The 19,862-nt window shown below is 44.0% G+C and overlaps 1 protein-coding gene across 1 annotated transcript; it reads right to left on the bottom strand.

The window, feature by feature from the left end:
- Positions 1–1,223: 1,223 nt before the first annotated feature.
- LOC310641249 (interferon-induced protein with tetratricopeptide repeats 5-like) lies at positions 1,224–18,614 on the bottom strand. Its single transcript, XM_083364134.1, has 3 exons — positions 18,504–18,614; positions 13,758–13,887; positions 1,224–4,130 (listed from the first exon to the last, which is right to left on the bottom strand). The coding sequence occupies exons 2-3, from the start codon at positions 13,760–13,762 to the stop codon at positions 2,681–2,683; spliced, it is 1,455 nt and encodes a 484-aa protein (XP_083220260.1). The 5' UTR covers positions 13,763–13,887; positions 18,504–18,614; the 3' UTR covers positions 1,224–2,680.
- Between the last annotated feature and the right edge of the window lie 1,248 nt (positions 18,615–19,862).

Raw genomic sequence — 19,862 nt, 5'->3', positions numbered from 1 at the left:
AAATAAGGAAACCAAGCAATAAATAAAGTCGTTATTCTAGTTTGGGGAGCAATGTTGGTATCTAATCCTGTGGGAGAGATCCCACAGTTATGGCTGCACAAAAGGAGCCCAGGTTTCATTACCTCTTTCCTTCAAGAACTTCTAAGGTACATTTTGAAGCAACTTCACAGCAGCGGGGTAAGCAATGCAGCACCAAAGTTAGAATGCACTGTTTGGTCTCTGGACCCTTCTGTTTACCTTCATTCAAGACCAGGTTAGTGGAATGTTGTATCCATTTAGAACACTGGTTCATCAGTCAAAATTATGCCATTCAGAGCCAAGAACATCTATTCTAAACCTGTCCCATGAATATGGAATATGCATCATTCATGGTATAAGGTGCGCATCTTTTTAACTGCCTTAAGTGTCATTCACCTTAGGAATATTCTGTTCTAGTAACATGAAGCACACACACACACACACACACTGAATTGCCGTTCTCTTCATGCTTTGCTATGCCTACCTATTAACTGCCAGTCTTCACCCATTTATTTATTAATACATAAAAATGTACATACTTGTATTAGTGGTGATGGTGTCTTTGCTTATGAACTCAGCAATAGGCTAGACTCAGAAGTTAAATAGCATCCCAAGACAGGCAATGGGAAATCACTTCCTCAGTTGCAAAGAAAACCACATGGATGTATTCATAAAGTAACTGGGAACCGAACTTGAACTGAATTTGAAGCCAACTACCTTAATTATTTGTGATAGCATCTTCGTTTATGAACAACCCAGCAATTAAACAGGAGTTTCCCTAAAGCTGTTGTTGAGACTATATACTTTTTAGTTACAGCAATTCCAACTTTCTGCAGGTGCCTCTTTGAAGAATTCAAAGGCCAGGATATTTTACTTTTGTTCAGCGGAACTAGATGTTTCATAGATTACTGTGCAGGATAAAAGAAAAAAATGGATGTATTTTTCATTTTAAAAGGGACGCGGTGGCTCAGTGGGTTAGGACGCTGAGCTTGTTGATCAGAAGATCGGCAGTTTGGAGTGTCGAATCCCGAGTGCCGCGTAACAATGAGCGCCTGTTACTTGTCCCAGCTCCTGCCAACCTAGCAGTTCAAAAGCACGTAAACATGCAAGTAGAAAAATAGGGACCACTACAGTGGGAAGGTCCTACGGGAGAAGGGCGGTATGTAAGTCTAATAAAATAAATAAAAATAAATAAATAAATGAATAAGGTAACAGCGTTCCATACGCCTTTGGCGTCTAGTCACGACGGCCACATGACCACGGAGACGTCCTCGGACAAGCGCTGGCTCTTCGGCTTTGAAACGGAGATAAGCACTGGCCCCTAGAGTTGACAATGACTAGCACACATGTGCGGGGGAACCTTTACCTTTACCTATTTTTCATTTTAATGGGCATAAGAGACCTGTAAGACCAAACTTGTTATTTAAGAGATAATTATGATAGCAATAAGTTAACATTGTTAAAGAAAAAAACATTACTGTAAGAGGTTAAAAGAATGTAAGTATATTATTATTCAAGTCATATATGCCTATTATGCATATATAACTATCATGCCTACTATATTTAGCATAAATGAGTCCCATATTATATTGTACTTGTCCATACCAAGTCTTATAGGTAGCAAGTATAATCAGCTCTTCAATCCATTGCATGAATGTGGCTATTCCAAGCTGCAGTATCAGTCTTGTGGCCATAATAAGAGCATGGAGAATCAATAGTTATCAAATTCCATGTACTGGGTATGTAAATCAAGAGAAAACGATCCTCTGGGAATTTTAGCTTTTGTCGCAATGTGTCGTAATCCATTACTTTGTCCCGACAGGAAAGTCCAACTTGACCTCCTGCAGATGTACTGGTACTGAAACATCTTTGTCCAGGGAACCAATCAGAATATAGAACTGCAGGATAAACATAAGACTGAGGATGCCTGCAGATGAGGCTATGTGATGTTTTAGTTTGATGATTTAAGTGATCTCCCATGCCCAAAGCTAACTCATTCAAAGACCCCTTCCCTTTCTAACGGACGCAGAGCAAGCCAGGTTTGGAGCAGATGAAATAGCACTAGCAATACCATAGCAATACCACAGACTAAGCGGTTTACAGAGTCAGCATATTGCCCCCAACAATCTGGGTCATGCTACCGACCTCGAAAGGTGTTGTGATTCCTCATCAGCCAGTGGATCCAGCAGCTGAGTCTGAGGACTCAGATGAGGAGGAAGGGCCTGAAGTGACATTAGAGTCAGAGGAAGGCTCTGAGGAGCTCCAAGACTTACAGTCTGATGAGGAGCCTGGCCCCTCTACTCACGCTCAGGCTGAGACACAGCTGTGCTAGGAGTCGATAGTAATGAAGCACAGCTGGGAAATATTCAGGATGCACGAAAGCGCCGGCAAGAAAAGAGAGCAGGACAGAGGAATGCAATGGGGCGGCTCCAAAGGCAAAGGAGCAGGCATTAGGAAAGCCATGCCTTGGCTGAACAATAAAAGGGAAGGTGTGGGAGGTGCTGGTTGCCAAAAAAATTATTTCAAAGAAAACACATAGAAGAGATGTAAGTGCTCTACTTCAAGGCAACTGTAAATGCTAACTGTTTGGGTCTTTAACATGGCATGAAATGCAAAGCTAAAAATATTTGGAAACCATGTGCTTTTGAAAAATAACAGAAATTTAGCTTTCCAAGGAAAGCTTCAAGTTCATAACTGCACTCAGATACTCTTCATTCGTAGGATCCATTTCCAGGGCTTTTTCGTAGGCTTCAATAGCTTTCTCTTTTAATCCAAGGTGTTGGTAGAAGAATCCCAAGCTTTTGAATATCTCAGCACATTTTGTACCTTTCTTAATTGCCTTATCTAACAATTGCTTCAAGCTCCTTTCACACTTTTTTTGTTCAAATGAAGTGTTTTCAATTTTCAGTCCAGCCAGGTACTGTTTCATAGCGTTCATTTCTGATTTTCTGTGATGTTCCTGAAAACGCCCATAATTAAAATGGAGTTGCTGCTTCTCCACAGAAGTTAGGTTGCTGATGGCAAACACTTTCTGAAAGGTTTGATCTGCTTCCCACAGCTGTCCTTGTTCTGCATATATGTTAGCAAGGTCAATATAAGCATAGACAAACTTGGTTTTACACTCCACTACTTTCCGGAAATGAAAAATGCAAAGTTTAATCAGTTCAAACTGCTTTAGAACAGACTGCAATTCGTTTTTTGACCCTTTTTTTTTCAAAGCTAAGTACTGTGTTCTATAGCAAATCCCAATCTGATGGTGCAAAAACCCAGAGTTTGGGGTTAAGCTGAGTGCTTTCTTCAAATGTTGCAGTGATGCATCTACATCTCCTTTCTTTCTGTAAAATTTGGCAGCATACCTTAATACATAAGGAACATCAGGATATCTTCTAAGCACTTCCTCAATGTATTTTTCTCCTTCCTTCACTCTGTTTATTTCTTGTAACTTTAATGCAAGAAGAGGAGTCACAAATACGTCGTTGGGATTCAGTTTTACTGCAAGCCTCAAAGGTTCCAATGAAGAGCCTATTCCTGAATGTTTTTTTGCATAATAATCTTCCAGGCGGTATACTGTGATTGCATAGCCTAAGTTAAATTCTGGGTTTTCTGGTTCTTTTTCCAGTGCTTTTTCAAAGCTCTCCTTGGCCTTTTCGTAATACCTGCCTCCAAATTTTAGAAGCGCCCAACCTTTTTCACAGTTGATCTGTGGGAGCTCCATCTTATAAGGAGACGCACTTCCAAGTTGCTTGCAGACGTTTTCTACCTTCTTCACGTAGGCTTGGGATTCGGTGAGATTGCCCATATGGTAATGCAGCCAGGCAGAGTTGCCCCATGTAACCAGGCTTCTCTTTTCAACATCCCCAGGGTACTCTATGGGCACAGTCTCTTCAGCTTTCTGTAAGTTTTCCAGTGCTTCTTCCTTCTTGTCGTTCAGGAATTTCACATAGGCAAGAAGGTTGTAATTTAGAACTTTGGATTTATTGATTAAGAACCGGATCTGCTCAGCAATTCTTTCCTCCAATTCATCAGGATCAATATGCTCTTTCTGCAACATCCATGTAAAATGGCATTCAAACTGTTGGAGAATCTCCTTTAAATCTTCCTGGGAGAAGAGACTGCAGGACAAAAGGAAAGAATGAGAGACATTTACATTGTGGCAATAAGAAATAGTCCTATCATCAGTGATAATGGGAGGGGTTTTTTTTTAAAAAAAACTTAAGCGATGCATTTTTGTACTTTTTAAATATTGCTTGAATACAGGTAGGAATTAGTAGTAGTTGCAGTAAAAAAAATTTCAGCAAAGAAATAGTATTCTGAATACTGTATGCCTGTGTTTTTAATGAAGTGAAATAAAGAGCTGAAAAGGAGAAAAGTAGAGCACTGGAGATTATTCACAAAATGCTCTGGACAGATGCTCCTCTAATAAGGAGACTGCAAAACAGCAATCTCTAACTATTTAGAGCACTGGGAGACAAGCCATCTTTTTCAAACCCAGTCTGTACCTTTAAAGACATTAGATATTGAAGTAGCCGAAGGACCACTCGGGACGACAGGCTAGTTAACTAAAAGATTTATTTAGAGCAAGACAAAACAGAATAACTCGCCCGGCTTTTATAGCCGGCAGCTGTCAGTGAGGGCCAATCAGGAGCGTCCATTTTGGCGCCGCGTCTATCTGGACCAATCCGCGTCGTCTGTTCTTGACAGTTCAGGCTTCCGCATGGCTCGGTGTTTTGACAGCCACGAGCTGTCAGCGGTTGTGCCTGCGCTGTGCGGGGAACTTTGACAGCTGTCAAAGTTCCCGCGTGTTCTCCTGTCAGATTTGTTTTTCCTCACGTATACGGTTTAATCACATATAACTTTAACTGTTTACATATATAATACACCCCTTACCCCTCCCCTGGAGCGTTTCCTCCCTCTCTGTCGTTGGAACCTGCCCACTGGTAGTCCTTTAGGTAGGTGGGGGCCCTTCGGTTCCTATTGGAACGACGTGGAAGTGGGGCGATGTCTGGGTCTGCCGGTGGTGCGTCTCTTTGCTCCTCTTCCTCTTGGTTTGGTATGGGTAGTATTTCTGGAGGGGGTTGCAGGTTGAGTTCCGCCGTTTGGGGTTCCGGGGTGTATGGTGGTTGTCTGGGTCTGAGTTGGTCGATATGGCGGCGTAGGTTGCCGTGAGTTTGTGTGGATATTAGGTAAGAAATGGGTCCTGTTTGTTTTAGCACTGTCCCTTGGACCCATTTGTTTTTATCTGAGTAAGATCGTGCCCATATCATTTGCCCTGGTTTGAATGTGCGGTTGGGGGGGGGGGTTGTTCGTTTTCTTCCGGGTATGTGTCAGGGTGCAGTCTGTCAAGCCGCGTTATCAGCCTCCTCCCCCATCTTAGTTCTGCTGGTGATTTGCCCGTTGTTGTGCATGGAGTTGCGTGTTGTGACATTAGGAATTGGCTGAGTCGCCTTTGCCAGTTACCCTTGACGAATTTTTTCAGCGCTTTCAAAGAAGGGCGCAGACGTGACCAGCCTAATACAATTCTTCATAGCGAATATCTGAAATTCACGAGAGGTGAATTGAGGGCCATTGTCTGAAACTATGGTGTCTGGGAGGCCGTGTGTGGCGAATATTTTCCTGAGGGCTTGTATAGTGGCTCCTGACGTTGTTTTCTTAAGGGGAGTGAATTCTAACCATTTAGAATAACTGTCCACTACAATTAGGAAACTCTGTCCCTGGATAGGTCCTGCAAAGTCTAAATGTATGCGTGACCATGGGTTTTTTGTTGTTTCCCATTTGTGAATTGGTGCCTGGGGTGGTTCGTTCCGGTTTGCTTGACAGGTATAGCACCCTCCTACATATTTTTCTATTTCCTTATCTATGCCTGGCCACCAAACATAACTTCTGGCCATAGCTTTCATTTTGACCATGCCAGGGTGTCCTTCGTGTAAGATGTCTAACGTTTGATTTGTGTTCTTATTTGGTATTATGACACGATTTCCCCATAGCAGGCATCCCCTATGTGAAGATATTTCATTTTTCCTGTTGAAGTATGGTTGGAATTGGGGGTGTGGGTTTTTTGCTGGCCACCCTGTTGTGGCCCACCTGAGAATTCTGCTGAGTATTTTGTCCCTAGCTGAGTTGTTCGCTATAATCTTAGCAGAGAGGGGACAGTCTGGAAGTTGCGAAATTGCTAGGATCATTCCTGCTGGGGCTGGGTCTGGGTCTGGGTCATTGCTAGGAATTGGCAGTCTGCTGAGGCAGTCTGCGTGTCCTAATTCCTTCCCTGGTTTATGTATTAACTGATAAGAATAGGCAGATAAGAATGTGGACCACCGTAGTATTCTCGGTGAGAGAATCTGAGGTGTTATTTTATTCCTAATAGGGGTTTGTGATCTGTGTATATAGTGAAGGGTCTCCCATAAAGATAGTCGTGAAATTTTTTAACCCCTGCAACTATTGCTAGGGCTTCTCTGTTTATTTGTGCGTAATTCCTTTCTGCTTTTGACAGAGTGCGTGAATAAAAGGCTATGGGTCTTTGGGTGCCATCCTTGTATAAATGACTTAATACTGCCCCAATTCCATAGGGAGATGCGTCGCAAGCGATGCATATTGGTGTATCTTCTCTGAAAAGGGTGATCGTTGAACTATTGCAAATAATCTTTTTTAGTGATTGGAAGCTATTTTCATGAATTTTGGTCCAGGACCAGGCAGTACCCTTATCCAGGAGTCTGTGCAGAGGCTCTGCGATAGTGGCTTTGTGGGGGATGAAGGCATGATAAAAATTTAATAATCCTAAAAAGGCTTGGAGTTCTTGTTTATTCCTTGGGCTAGGTGCTGTTTGAATAGCCCTTAGTTTGTCTGTGGTGGGGTGGATACCCTGTCCGTCTATTTTGTACCCTAGGAACTCTGTGGAGGTGACTCCAATGGAGCACTTTTCCCGCTTAAGTTTGAGGCCGGCTTCTCTGAGCCGGCTCAGCACAGCTGACAGTCTGTCAGCTAAATTTTCTTCATTTTCTCCGGCGATGAGAACATCGTCGAAGTAGGGGCAGACCCCGGGTATTCCTTTCAGGGTTTTCTCCATGATACCCTGGAAGATACCAGGGGCTGCTGATATGCCGAATTGTAGCCTTTTTACTTTAAAGGCACCGCGGTGGGTGACAATTGTTTGGGCTTCCGCGGTGTCATTTGTGACAGGCAGTTGCAAATACGCCTGCGTGAGATCAAGTTTGGCGAAAATGGCGCCGGAGCGGATGGAAGCAAAAACGTCCCTTACCGCTGGCACCGGGTAAGCATGGGGGCTAAGAGCTACGTTGAGGGTCGCCTTATAGTCCGCGCATAATCTTATTTCCCCGTTAGGCTTAACTGGGGTGACTATTGGGGTCTCCCAGCTTCCCCCCTCTGTCGGTTCAAGCACCCCGAGCCCAACGAGGCGCTCTAGTTCCCTTTCAATTTTTTCTTTAAGGGCGAAGGGCACTCCCCTAGCTCTTATCTTAATGGGTTGGATGGCTGGGTTTAATTGTAAAGAGATGGGGGGACCCGTGTATTTTCCTAGTGTGCCATCGAAAACGTCTGCATACTTGTTGCAGACGGCTTCGAGACTGGGTGATTGGATTGTATTTACCCCTGTTATTGCGATCCCTAACGGCCCGAACCAGTTCAGCCCTATCAGGTTGGTGCGATTTCCGGGCGTTACTAGTACTTCTAGGGGACCCTTGAAAGATTTGTACTCTACTGTCACCTTAGCCCTCCCTTCCAGAGGAATAGGGGTTTTCTGGAAGTCTGCTAGGTGGACCTGGGTTTGCCTCAGAGGAATTTTTCCCTTGCCTTGTTGACAGATTTCCTGATATGTTTTAAATGAAATTAGGGAGACTGCTGACCCTGAATCCACCTCCATGAGGCAGGGCACCCCCTGAATTTTTACCCTGATCCTCACCTTCGAGCTTAAGCTGTTTACCCTGTCAATTGTTTCTACCAGTGCCCCTGGCGTTTTCCCTCTGTGGGCCTGGGTATCTGGCCTACCTGGGGAGTTTGCCTCCAAATCATTGATGTTGTCACGGCCCTTGCTGCGGCACACCGGTTTGATGTGGCCGGTCTTCCCGCAATTGTGGCACAGCGTTTCTGAACCGGCAGCTTCCTCGGGCATGGTTGCCCCCGCAGCTGGCGCAGGCAGCTCGTTGCTCGTAACGCGGCGGTGGCGGAGGGGGGTTCCTGGACCTTCGGCGGTCCGAAGTGTCGCTTCTCCTTGGTTGCCTGCGTTCCATTCTGCGCTGCAGGGCTTCTCCGTCGGTGAAATCCACCGACTCTTCGCTGTCGCTGAGGGTGGCACTTTCTTGGAAGACGGTCGCTGGGCTCTCTGGGGTCGTTGTAGTCGGCTTCTTCTTGTGGTTGTACTCGTAGGCCATGATTTCTCTGGTCAGCTCTGCCAGGCTCATGTCGGTCTTGGATGTCAGCTTCTTCTGTAGGCGTTCGTCCCTCAGGCCGATCACCACCTGGTCTCTGATGCGGTCTTCTAGGTCGGGGAAACGGCAGTTCCGCGCGGCGTGTCGGACCCCAGCGATGAAATCGTTCGCGGGTTCGTCTGGACGTTGTTTCTTCTGGGCGAATTGAACCCGCCAGTACAGTTCGGACCGGGCTGGCATGTAATGCTTCGTCAGCTGGTCTACCAGGTCTGCGTAGGATACTTCGGTGATGGGTACCGGGCTGAACAGCCCCACGGCGTCGTCGTAGACAGGGGGTCTGCTGATGTATAGCAGCGCCGCGGCCTTTGCTCGGTCATCGGTGATTTTGCTGACAAGGAGGAATCCCTCGACCTGGCCCAGGTGTGACTGCCACCTTTCGGGATGTCGGGTGTCGAATTCCCTCACGCGACCGAAGTTTGCCATGTCGTCCGGTCCTGGGTCTCGCTCCGTTGGAAGTTAAAACTTCTGTGACAGCTCTGACCGGGAACTCTCTTCCGCGGCCGTGACTTCAGCTCTGGAGCGATCCCACCTTCGTCGCCAGTGAAGTAGCCGAAGGACCACTCGGGACGACAGGCTAGTTAACTAAAAGATTTATTTAGAGCAAGACAAAACAGAATAACTCGCCCGGCTTTTATAGCCGGCAGCTGTCAGTGAGGGCCAATCAGGAGCGTCCATTTTGGCGCCGCGTCTATCTGGACCAATCCGCGTCGTCTGTTCTTGACAGTTCAGGCTTCCGCATGGCTCGGTGTTTTGACAGCCGCGAGCTGTCAGCGGTTGCGCCTGCGCTGTGCGGGGAACTTTGACAGCTGTCAAAGTTCCCGCGTGTTCTCCTGTCAGATTTGTTTTTCCTCACGTATACGGTTTAATCACATATAACTTTAACTGTTTACATATATAATACAGATATGCATTCTTATTTTTCTAAACACTTTTGGGAATTGCTTGTTAACTGCTTTTTAGCTTGTAGGAACCTCTGGTTCAACAAATCAAAAAGTACCAGGTAAGTTTCCTTCAATCCTTAGTGGAACAACTTTTAAATACAAGTTTAAAAACTTTTTAAAAATGCACATTTGGGAAATAAACAGCAAAAGATTATTACAACTTTGATTTTGGAAAGTCACAAATGGACTAAAGGTCCAGATAGATTAACTACAACAATCCTTCCCATCAGAAAATGCTTTTGTTTCTAATTATTTAAAAAGGGGAGAAAACTCAAAGATAGTTTAGAATTAAAGGAGAAAAACACTTTAATTTGACTTATTAATACAGAATTAAGTATTTTTTATTGAAAAATTTAACAGTACATTTTAAGTATACTCCATCCCTCCCCCTCCCCCCCTTCCCCCCCCCCAGGACTTCCCAGAGCTGAAAGCAGGGTATTGCCTCCAACAAGCTTAAACTAAAATATGCTAACCAACTGTGAATACACTTTAAATCCTATCGCACTTTAACTCCCCTTATACATAGGTAAATAATAATACATCTGATAATTCTAATATTCATTCATATGCTAGATGAAATTTTTTAGTCCCATATTTATTCTGAATATATTCAATCCATCTTCTCCATTCCAAAATATATCTCTGTTGCGATTGTTCTTTCAGGTATGTTGAAATTTTTGCCATTTCTGCCAAGTTTGAAACTTTTAAAGTCCACTCTTCTATAGTAGGCAGTTCCTCCTCCTTCCAATATTGCAAAACCAAAAGTCTTGCTGCCGTTATTAAATTCAACATCAACTTAGTTTCTACAACAGTACAATCAGTAATAATACCCAATAAGAATAACTGTGGAGTAAACCTTATCTTTTTCTTAAATATCTTCTGCATATTCCACCAAATTTTAATCCAAAAAGCTTTGACTTTTTTTACAAGTCCACCACATGTGGTAATAGGTTGCATCCTCACAACCACACCTCCAACATTTAGGCTGATAATTTGGATACATACATGCTAATTTTTTAGGATCTAAGTGCCACCTATAAAACATTTTATAAAAATTCTCTCTTAAATTTTGAGCCTGAGTAAATTTTACATTTCTGGCCCAAATTTTTTCCCAAACATCCATCGTTATTGGCTCTTGAATATTCTGGGCCCATTTTATCATACAATCTTTGACAAGTTCCGTTTCTGACTCTAATTTTATCAATGCATTATACATTCTTCTTATGTGCGCTTGACTTTGATCTCTAATTTGTTTTACCAAATTTTCATCTGTTGTTATAATACCAATTTTCTGATCTTCTTTCCATCTAGCTTGTATCTGACCAAACTGAAACCAAGTTTGTACTATTTTCCCTTCTTTTAAAATATTAAATGGCTTTAATTGCCATACATTCCTGAAAATGAAAATGAAAAATGAAAATGAAAAATGAAAATATATGTAAAAATCCCAGGGTGGTTATCAACAATTGAAGCTTTTTCACATGTAAACTTGTTAAGATTTTGAAAAAATGTGGACATATAAAGATATTTTAAATATTGATGCGACATTGAAATCAAAGCAAGAACTGAAATATCAGGGTATCAACATGTCATGGTGGGTACGTTTACAAATACAAAATAGATATGAAAAAGATATGAAAATGTATGGATTTTATAAAGAACAAAATGTGTTTGATAAGATATTATTAACGTCTGATGAGAAAAAAATGTATAACTTTTTGTTAACTTTAGAGATGGAAAGTGAACAAATTAAAGGGACAATGACAAGATGGGTGGACAATTTTGGTTATACTATAGAGTTAGAAGAATGGCAAAAACTATGGGAGAGAAATTATAAATTGACATGTCAACTGCATATAAAGAAAATCTGTATAAAATGTTTTATAGATGGCATTTACCTCCAGCTAGATTAGCAAAAATGTTTAAAAATGTAGCAGGCAAATGTTGGAAATGTAAACACAATATACCGGTAGGTACATATGTGATAAAGTTAAAGCCTATTGGAGAAAAATACATGTTTGGATAGAAAATATACTAGGAGAACATATAGCATTTAATCCCGAATTATTTTTATTAGGTATATTACCAGAAAAGACTGATAAACAAAATACATACTTGGTTCTACATATCATAACCGCAGCAAGAATAAGCTATGCACAATGCTGGAAAAATGAACAAGTACCATCAGAAGAAGAGCTAATAAAGAAGATATTGGAATGTGCAGAGATGGACAGACTAACTATGAGACTAAAAGACAAAGAAGAAAAAGAATATTATGAAAGCTGGAACTTATTTTATAAATGGTTGGAAAAAAGAACCAAAGAGTGAAATTTGTATATGTATTAATGAATTATAAACTCAGTTCACACGTTGTTTGGAAAATTAACATATGTATGTAAAGAATAAAAATAAAATATATAATAAAAAAAGAAATACATAACCATAAAAACAATATATAAAGTTAATTGTGAAGATGATTTTCAGGGCACTAGCCAATCCCATTGCATGTTCCTATGTGAACCCCAAGCAAGGCTGCAGAGCCATGTTTTTACACCTTTTTGGAAGGCCAGGAGAGTAGGGGCCCATCTCACAGGGTGTGGGGCAGTATTCTAGAGGACAAGGGCAACAGCAGAGAAGGCTCTCTTCTTTCTGGAACCCCCCCCCCCAGGCAAACTTCAGAGAGAGAGGAGGGGGAGGGGGAGGGAGAGAGGATGAATGGATGGATGGAGATGATATACATACAGACAGAGAGAGACTGATAGATGGATGATAGCTGGATAATGGATGATAGGTAGATGGTTAGATGACTAGATAGCTGGATGGATGGATGGATGGACGGACGGACAGGTGACTGGATAGCTGGATATAGATATAGATATATGGATGGGTGGGTGGATGGATAGGTGGACAGAGAGAGAGAGAGAGAGAGAGACAGACAGACAGAGACCAGCAGACAGGCAGGCAGAGAGACAGAAAAAGGTCTCTAGAAACCAGCTCCAGAAAGAGAAGTGAGTGATGGGGGAGAGCAGAAAAGCCTACTTTCAAGTCCATAAAGGAGTGAAAAGGGTTTTCAAATGGACTGAGACTGGGTCTAAGAGCTGTAGACTGAGGGAAAAGGAATTATTTAAAGGGCTAAGAAATAGTTATGGTAAGAAAACAGTGCTACAAAATTTAGGAATAGGTACATACAACTAAAACATAGACAAGAAATTTATAGAACAAGTAATGGAAAGAGTTGTGAACGCATGGGACTAGGGAGATGGCAGAACAAACAGGAGCTTAATTTTGTAGAGTTATGTAGAAAAATAATCTTCGTCAGGGTCCAGTCCAAGCCAGGAATAAACAAAATGGAGACTACTTTACAAAGAAGGTTACAGTTTATTGAAGAGGAGAACCAGACAGAAAGTTGGCACTGGGAAAACTGACCACATGTAGTATGGAGTGGTGCAAGCATGCCAGATTCATGACATCACATGACATCATGCAACATATTGGGACTTTTTCCCAAGTGCTAGCAATGGGATGGGTGCAGTTTTGGCGTGATGCATATGGCCCGCCGGCAGTTTGACATGCCTGGAGTGGTGGGTTTTTATACCTTCTTGAACTTTTGTTTGGAGTTGTTCCTGTGTCATGAATCTGAGTGTGCCTTTCTGGTATTCTGATGGTGGTGGGTTAATCCTATTATGTCCCAAGGGTCATATCCTGCTTCCCTGGGGCTGTGGCTGATGACTATGTCCTGTGTTTTAGATTTTTTTTTGGTGTGAGGGATTGTTGTAGGGATCTTTGTCTTTTTTAATCCAAACTTCCAGGCTCCAATCTTTCTGACAAGATTATCACATCTGATTTCTGTGGACCTGGTTTCTGTTTGGGGCAGACTTGGGGGGAGGGGTTTTCTGCCTTTAAGATCCTTTGGGGAAATATAATATTCTGCCTTTTAATATTCCCCAAAATATTTCTTTAGTGGTGGGGGTGGCTGACTTCCCACAGTTGGGTGTGGGAAAAACCAATGACAGACTTTGTGTCTGTGTTCCGTACCTTAGTAGAAAAGCCCTAACAGGATGGACGAGTCCATTCTCTCCCAACTCAGCATACCTTGCAGAGATAAAAAACGAAAAGAAACCGGCTTGTAAGCCGCCCTGATCTTTTAGAGGCCGCTCATTTGGAACCGCAATCCAAGCGCCACAGAAACCTCCCCACGATGGAACAACTTTTGACATTGAAAAAACCCGCTCAGGTTAAGAAATCATTCGACTTGAAGCCACAAGACCAAATGGGGATGAGCAATCAAAGATAGAAATGCAACATACAACCCTCAACAACAACAACAACAAGGTCCCTCTATTATTATCAGTTTCCTTACCTCATGATTGCAGTGTTACTATCAGGCGTGGGAGTGAAAACGATTGAATCTCCTTTCCTAAGGGACGACTATCAAGGCTTTCTTTAAATTCTAGAGAGAAGATGGTCAGTTGCTCCGCACGGCTTCGCGTCTGATCAGAAAAAAAAAATATACAAACGAAACGGGAGATCCAGTGATCTTGGGAGAAACGAAACTAAACTTTGCCCTGCTGAAAGTAAAGTCTGGAGCGGAATCGATTCCCATTTTTTCTGATTCCGTTGTTAATCGCTGATGAGGTGGTTCACATGCAGGGCAGGCTGGCCTTTACTTGTTTGGGGTAAACAACGGTCAAGATTGACGAATAAATCTTGTTAAGATTAACACACGACGCTACATAAAACTGACGGGAAGGAATAGACGCTGCTTGCGGGTTTTTTGTGTTAAATACACGGGGGACTGCATTGCATCGCACACCTGGGAATATGACCGAAGGTGGGGAGTTTTTTTGGAGGTGCACAATCTAACCTTTTTTGGTCGGCTCCAGAAATTTTACATTTCTATCCTGTTTTTCTTCCAAGCAATTCTCTCCTACATTTCCCCCCCCCCCACAAGCAGCCCCTGGGAGGTAGATTGTGACTCAAATGACGTCCCATTTCTTAAGGTTAGATTTTAAGCCAGTCTTTCTGGCCCTTATCCAATACTTGTAAGATACCCAGGAAGCACGTGCTTCAAGTGGCTATATAAGTTTGAAAAATTAAAAACACTTAATTGCTACACTAATACTGTAATAATAATAATAATAAGGAGAAGGAGAAGAAGTAGTAGTAGTTGGAAGGGACCTTGGAGGTCATCTAGTCCAACCCCCTGCTAAGGCAGGAAACCCTATACCATTTCAGACAAATGGCTGTCCAGTCTCTTCTTAAAAACTTCCAGTGTTGGAGCATTCTGGAGGCAGGTTGTTCCACTGGTTAGTTGTTCTAACTATCAGGAAGTTTCTCCTTAGTTCTAGGTTGCTTCTCTCCTTCACTAGTTTCCATCCATTGCTTCTTGTCCTGCTTTCAGGTGCTTTGGAGAATAGCTTGGCTCCCTCTTCTTTGTGGCAGCCCCTGAGATATTGGAACACTGCTATCATGTCACCCCTCTCTTCATTAAACTACACATACCCAATTCCAGCAACCGTCCCCTGTATGTTTTAGCCTCCAGTCCCCCAATCATCTTTGTTGCTCTTCTCTGTACTCTTTCTAGAGTCTCGACATCTTTTTTACATCGTGGTGACCAAAACTGGATGCAGTATTCCAGGTGTGGCCTTACCAAGGCATTGTAAAGTAGTATTAGTACTTCACGTGATCTTGATTCTATCCCTCTGTTAATGCAGCCTAGCACTGTGTTGGCTTTTTTGGCAGCTGCAGCACACTGCTGGCTCATATTTAAGTGATTGTCCACTAGGACTCTGAGATCTCTCTCACAGTTACTGCTATCGAGCAAGGTACCACCTATACTATACCTGTGTATTTGATTTTTCCTGCCTAAATGTAGAACCTTACTTTTTTCACAATTGAATTTCATTTTGTTAGATAGTGCCCAGTGTTCAAGCAACACTTAGAAGAAAGCAAATTTATAACCAGAAGCCAACATAGGTTTGTCAAAAAACAGGTCATGGAAAACAAACTTATCTCATTCTTTGACAAAGTGACTCAATTAGTGGACCAGCAAAATGCTTGTCAACATAGTATATTTGGAATTCAGTAAGGCATTTAACAAAGAAGACCGCAACCTACATCTTGGTATGCTATAAAAATGTGGGATAGACAGCATCACCACCAGATGGGCTTATAACTGGATGACAAACTGCACTCAATATATAAACCTTAGTGAAACTATATCTGCATGAGGGAAGTAAGCAGTGGGGTATCCCCAAGGTTCTGTATTAAACCCAGTGCTCTTCAACATCTTCATCAACAATTTGGATGAAGGGATAGATGGGGAACTCATGAAATCTGCAGACAACATCAAGCTGGCAGGAATACCAACACCCCAGGAAGGCCAAAGTACTAGTAGCTGCCTGGAGTAGAGATGCAGCCTCAGGTAAGGCTGAAACTACAGACCAATCAGCCTAACATCATGGGGAGGTGCTGGAAAAGATAATCAAAAAACAGATCTGCAAACATCTAGGAACAAATAAAATTATAACTAGAAACAAGCACAGGTTTGTTAAAAGCAGATGATGCCAAACCAATCTTATTTCATTCTTTGACAAAGTGACTAAATTAGTAGACCAGTGAAATGCTGTGGACATTGTATACTTCAACTTCAGCAAGGCATTCAACAAAGTAGACTACAACCTTGGTAAGCTAGAAAAATGTGGGATAGACATCATCGTCACCAGATGGATTTGTAACTGGCTGACAAACTGTATTCAACAGGTAGTCCTTAATGGTACTATATCTACATGGAGGGAAATAAGCAGTGGGATATCACAAGTTTCCATCTTAGGCCCAGTTCTCTCCCATATCTTCATAAATGACTTAGATGAGGGAACAGAAAGGGAACTTATAAAATTTGCAGATGATATTAAACTGGCAGGAATAACCAACACCCTAGATGATAGGCTCAAGAACCAGATGAATCTCAACAAAAATGGATAGAAACTGATCAAAGGGAGAGTCAACATAGAAATAAGGAGAAATTTTTTGACAGTGTAAACAACCAGTGGAACAGCTTGCCTTCAGAAGTTGTGGGCGCTTCATCATTGGGAGGCTTTCAAAAAGAGATTGGACAGCCACTTGTAAGAAATGGTATAGGGCAGTGATGGCAAACCTTTTAGAGACCGAGTGCCCAAACCGCAACCCAAAACCCACTTATTTATTGCAAAGTGCCAGGGCCGCATCAGCATTGTGGGTGTGTCCCACTGGGTGGGCGTGGCTGCAGTGGTCATGGTAGACTGGGTGGGGGTGGCCCGGGTGGGCATAGCCACCTCGATGTTGCTTATGGGGGGGCTGCCTAGGTGGGCTGGGCAGGGTTGGGGGAGATCCAGGGTGGGGTGATGGGTAGGAGGCTTGTCCTGTGGGGTGAGGCATGGGGCAGGGCATGGGTGCCACTGCTGCAGGGCAAGACAAGGCAGGGGCTGGGGTGACTGCTGCCTGACACCATCGGCTCCTGCACACACAGGCCAGTGAATGCACGGGGGGCGATAGTGTCCATCAGCAACCACAGCCTGCTGGCCTCTTGACCAGTGCATTCTGGGGCTCCACAGACTGCTGCCAATACTGGGCCAGCCCTCCAGCAGCAGGCAGAGTAGGGGAGTGGGGAGGCACATGATGCAGACTGTTGGACACACTTACTCCATCCCATCTGTTTTTGCTTGTGATTGGAGAGCAGGTCATTGCTGGTCATCTCCTTGCCCCCCCCAGATATTTCCCTTGGCCCACACATGGTGCCTGTTCCCTTTGCACACCTGACACATCTTGGCCCTGCATCAGGCCCCCACCAGCAACTCGCACATTCGGTCGCCACGGCCCTTAGCAGCAGCCCCGGCCAGTACAAAGAAGGCGAAGCAGCCATCTACCAAGCTCGAGTAGAGTTGGTAGAGCATGCCCACACTCAGCAAGCCAAAGGCCACCCCGAGCGGGAAAAGCTGGATCCCCATTGGCGCCATGGCCCCCCAGTCCCAGCTAGGATTGCATGCCTCCCCATCTCTGCTGGGCATGGGCGGCCATGATGCTGATGGGGATCTGGCTTTCTCCGCTCAGGCTGGCCTCTTGCCTGCTGACCCTGTGCGTGTTCTACCACCTCTATGTGGTACTTCCTAGCCGACCGCATGTCCTTCATGCTGTGTGGGCCTGCAGCTCTGGGCAGCGGCCTAATGGACCCGTGCGAGCGACTGGTGGCAGCAGCAGCCTTGACAAGGAGTTAAGCACAACCAGACACCCCCTCGGGAAAGTAGGGCTGGACTGGGTTGGACTGCAGGTTCTGGTGCTCTGGGAGCTCGAGTGCTGGGCTGGGTGCTTGCCCTGCTCTGTCCAGGGCTCCGGGCAGCCCACACTAGTGTCCAGGAGTCTCCTGCGCAGCCCTGGCGCCTACCCTACTTCCACCCACCCCCTCCATCAGAGACCCATGGATCCCCCCCACAGCCCCACCTGCACCACCACCCCATAGGCGCTCCGCGACCTGAGCAACGTTGAGCTGGCCATGCCCTCCCCCCGGCCATTGACTTTGCTTGTCGAAAAGTTGCAAAAGGTGATCACATGACCCTGGGACACTGTGACCATAAGTATGAATCAGTTGCCAAGCATCTGAATGTAAATCACATGACCCTGGGGATGCTGCAACAGTTATAAGTGTGAAAAATGGTCATAAGTCACTTTTTTCAATGCCGTTGTTAACTTCGAACAATCACTAAGCGAACTGCTCTAAGTCAAGGATTATTTTATCACTTTTTTCTTTCTTTTTTTTTTTTGGTCATCAAATTTTTGATACCTTGCTAGGGAAGGCTACTGCTAAGCTTGTAAGCCGCCCTGAGTCTTCGGAGAAGGGCGGGATATAAATGGAATTAAAATTAAAAAAAAAACTTTTGGTACTTGAAGACTGCCATATCCTAAAAGTGGTACAATCTGTGAAAAGGTTGAAAAGCCCTGGACTAGATGACCTCCAAGGTCCCTTCCAACTCTGTTATCCTGTATCTTTTCTGTATCTGTTGTGATGAACAATCAAAGCCAGAAATGCAACCTTCTCCCCCTCCCCCTCCCCACATTGTTATTAATTCCTTACCTCATGATTGCAGGTCTCTTATTATGTGTAGAAGGGAAAGCAACTGGGTTTCTTTTTCCTAAAAAAAATACTGCTTTGGGGTGGGGTTTTTTTGTTGTTTTTTTCTTCCTCTTAAAGGGATGAATAATCAACACAGCCTGGGCAGACAAAAAGGAAACTTAAGAAATCGGCAGCTTGTGGGAAAGTGAAACTAAACTTTGCCATGCTGAAGGTAAAATCTGGAGTGGAATTTCTTCTGGTTCTGTTGCATTGCTGTTAAGGCAGACATGTCAAACACAAGGCCCGGGGGCCAGATCCGGCCCGCGAAGTGGTTTCATGTGGCCCATGAAGCCATCCTGGAAACAGTGAGGGAACGGCCCCCACTGCCTTGGCCCTGGCCCAGAGACCCTCCTTCTACCAGAGACCCTCAGATCTGTCCCACTCCTGCCCAGGCCCCCATAGGCACCCTTGATGCGAACGATGTAGAGCTGGCCACGCCCACCCAGTAGGCCATATGCACTTTAGCCATGCCCACCCAGTAGGCCACACCCACCCGGCCACCTGAGGGCAACCGCAATGCTGATGTGGCCCTCAATGAAATTGAGTTTGACACCCCTGTGTTAAGGGGAATCACAGTCTTTGTCTTGTCCGAGTAAAGAACAGTAAGGATGAGTGAATACATCTTGCCAGGTTTAAGACATTCTGTAAAACTGACGGGAAGGAATGGACAATGCTTGTTTTTCTGTGTTAAGCACATGGAGGACTGTAATATATCACACACATCTGAGAATTTTTGTAGCCTCTTCCAAGTAAGCAGGTGTGGCAGCTCCATCTTTAATGTAAGGTTACATTAACATCCCTTGCATTTATAGTCCAAGAAACTAAGGAGGGTCCTTTCTGAAACATTTGCCACACCCCTTTTTTAGCCCAATTAATTACACAACATAAAAGACAGAGTTAAGCATAGTTTCAATTGGGAAAATATGACTATCCTAGACCAAGGAAAGTCCAAAAACACCAAGGAATTTCTAGAAGCCTGGCACTCTGACAAATTGGCCATTAACAGACACATAAACATTAGCACCCCTTCATGGATTACTGCCTTGTCGTGGCAAAGGGGCTTGCGTAATTCAATGAAGCTATGAGCTACGCTGTGTAGGGCCACCCAAGATGGAAAGGTCATAGCAGAGAGTTCTGACAAAACGTGATCCACTGGAGAAGGAAATGGCAACCCACTCCAGTATCTTTGCCATGAAAACCCTATGGACAGGGTTTTCAGGCAAAATGATATGACGCTGGAAGATGAGCCCCTCAGGTCGGAAGGCATCCGGTATGCTACTGGGGAAAAGCAGAGGGCTAGTACTAGTAGCGCCAGAAAGA

This window comes from Vipera ursinii, assembly GCF_947247035.1.
Source record: "Vipera ursinii genome assembly, chromosome: 5".
Lineage (NCBI taxonomy): Eukaryota > Metazoa > Chordata > Lepidosauria > Squamata > Viperidae > Vipera > Vipera ursinii.
This window is presented reverse-complemented; position numbering and strand designations above follow the sequence as displayed.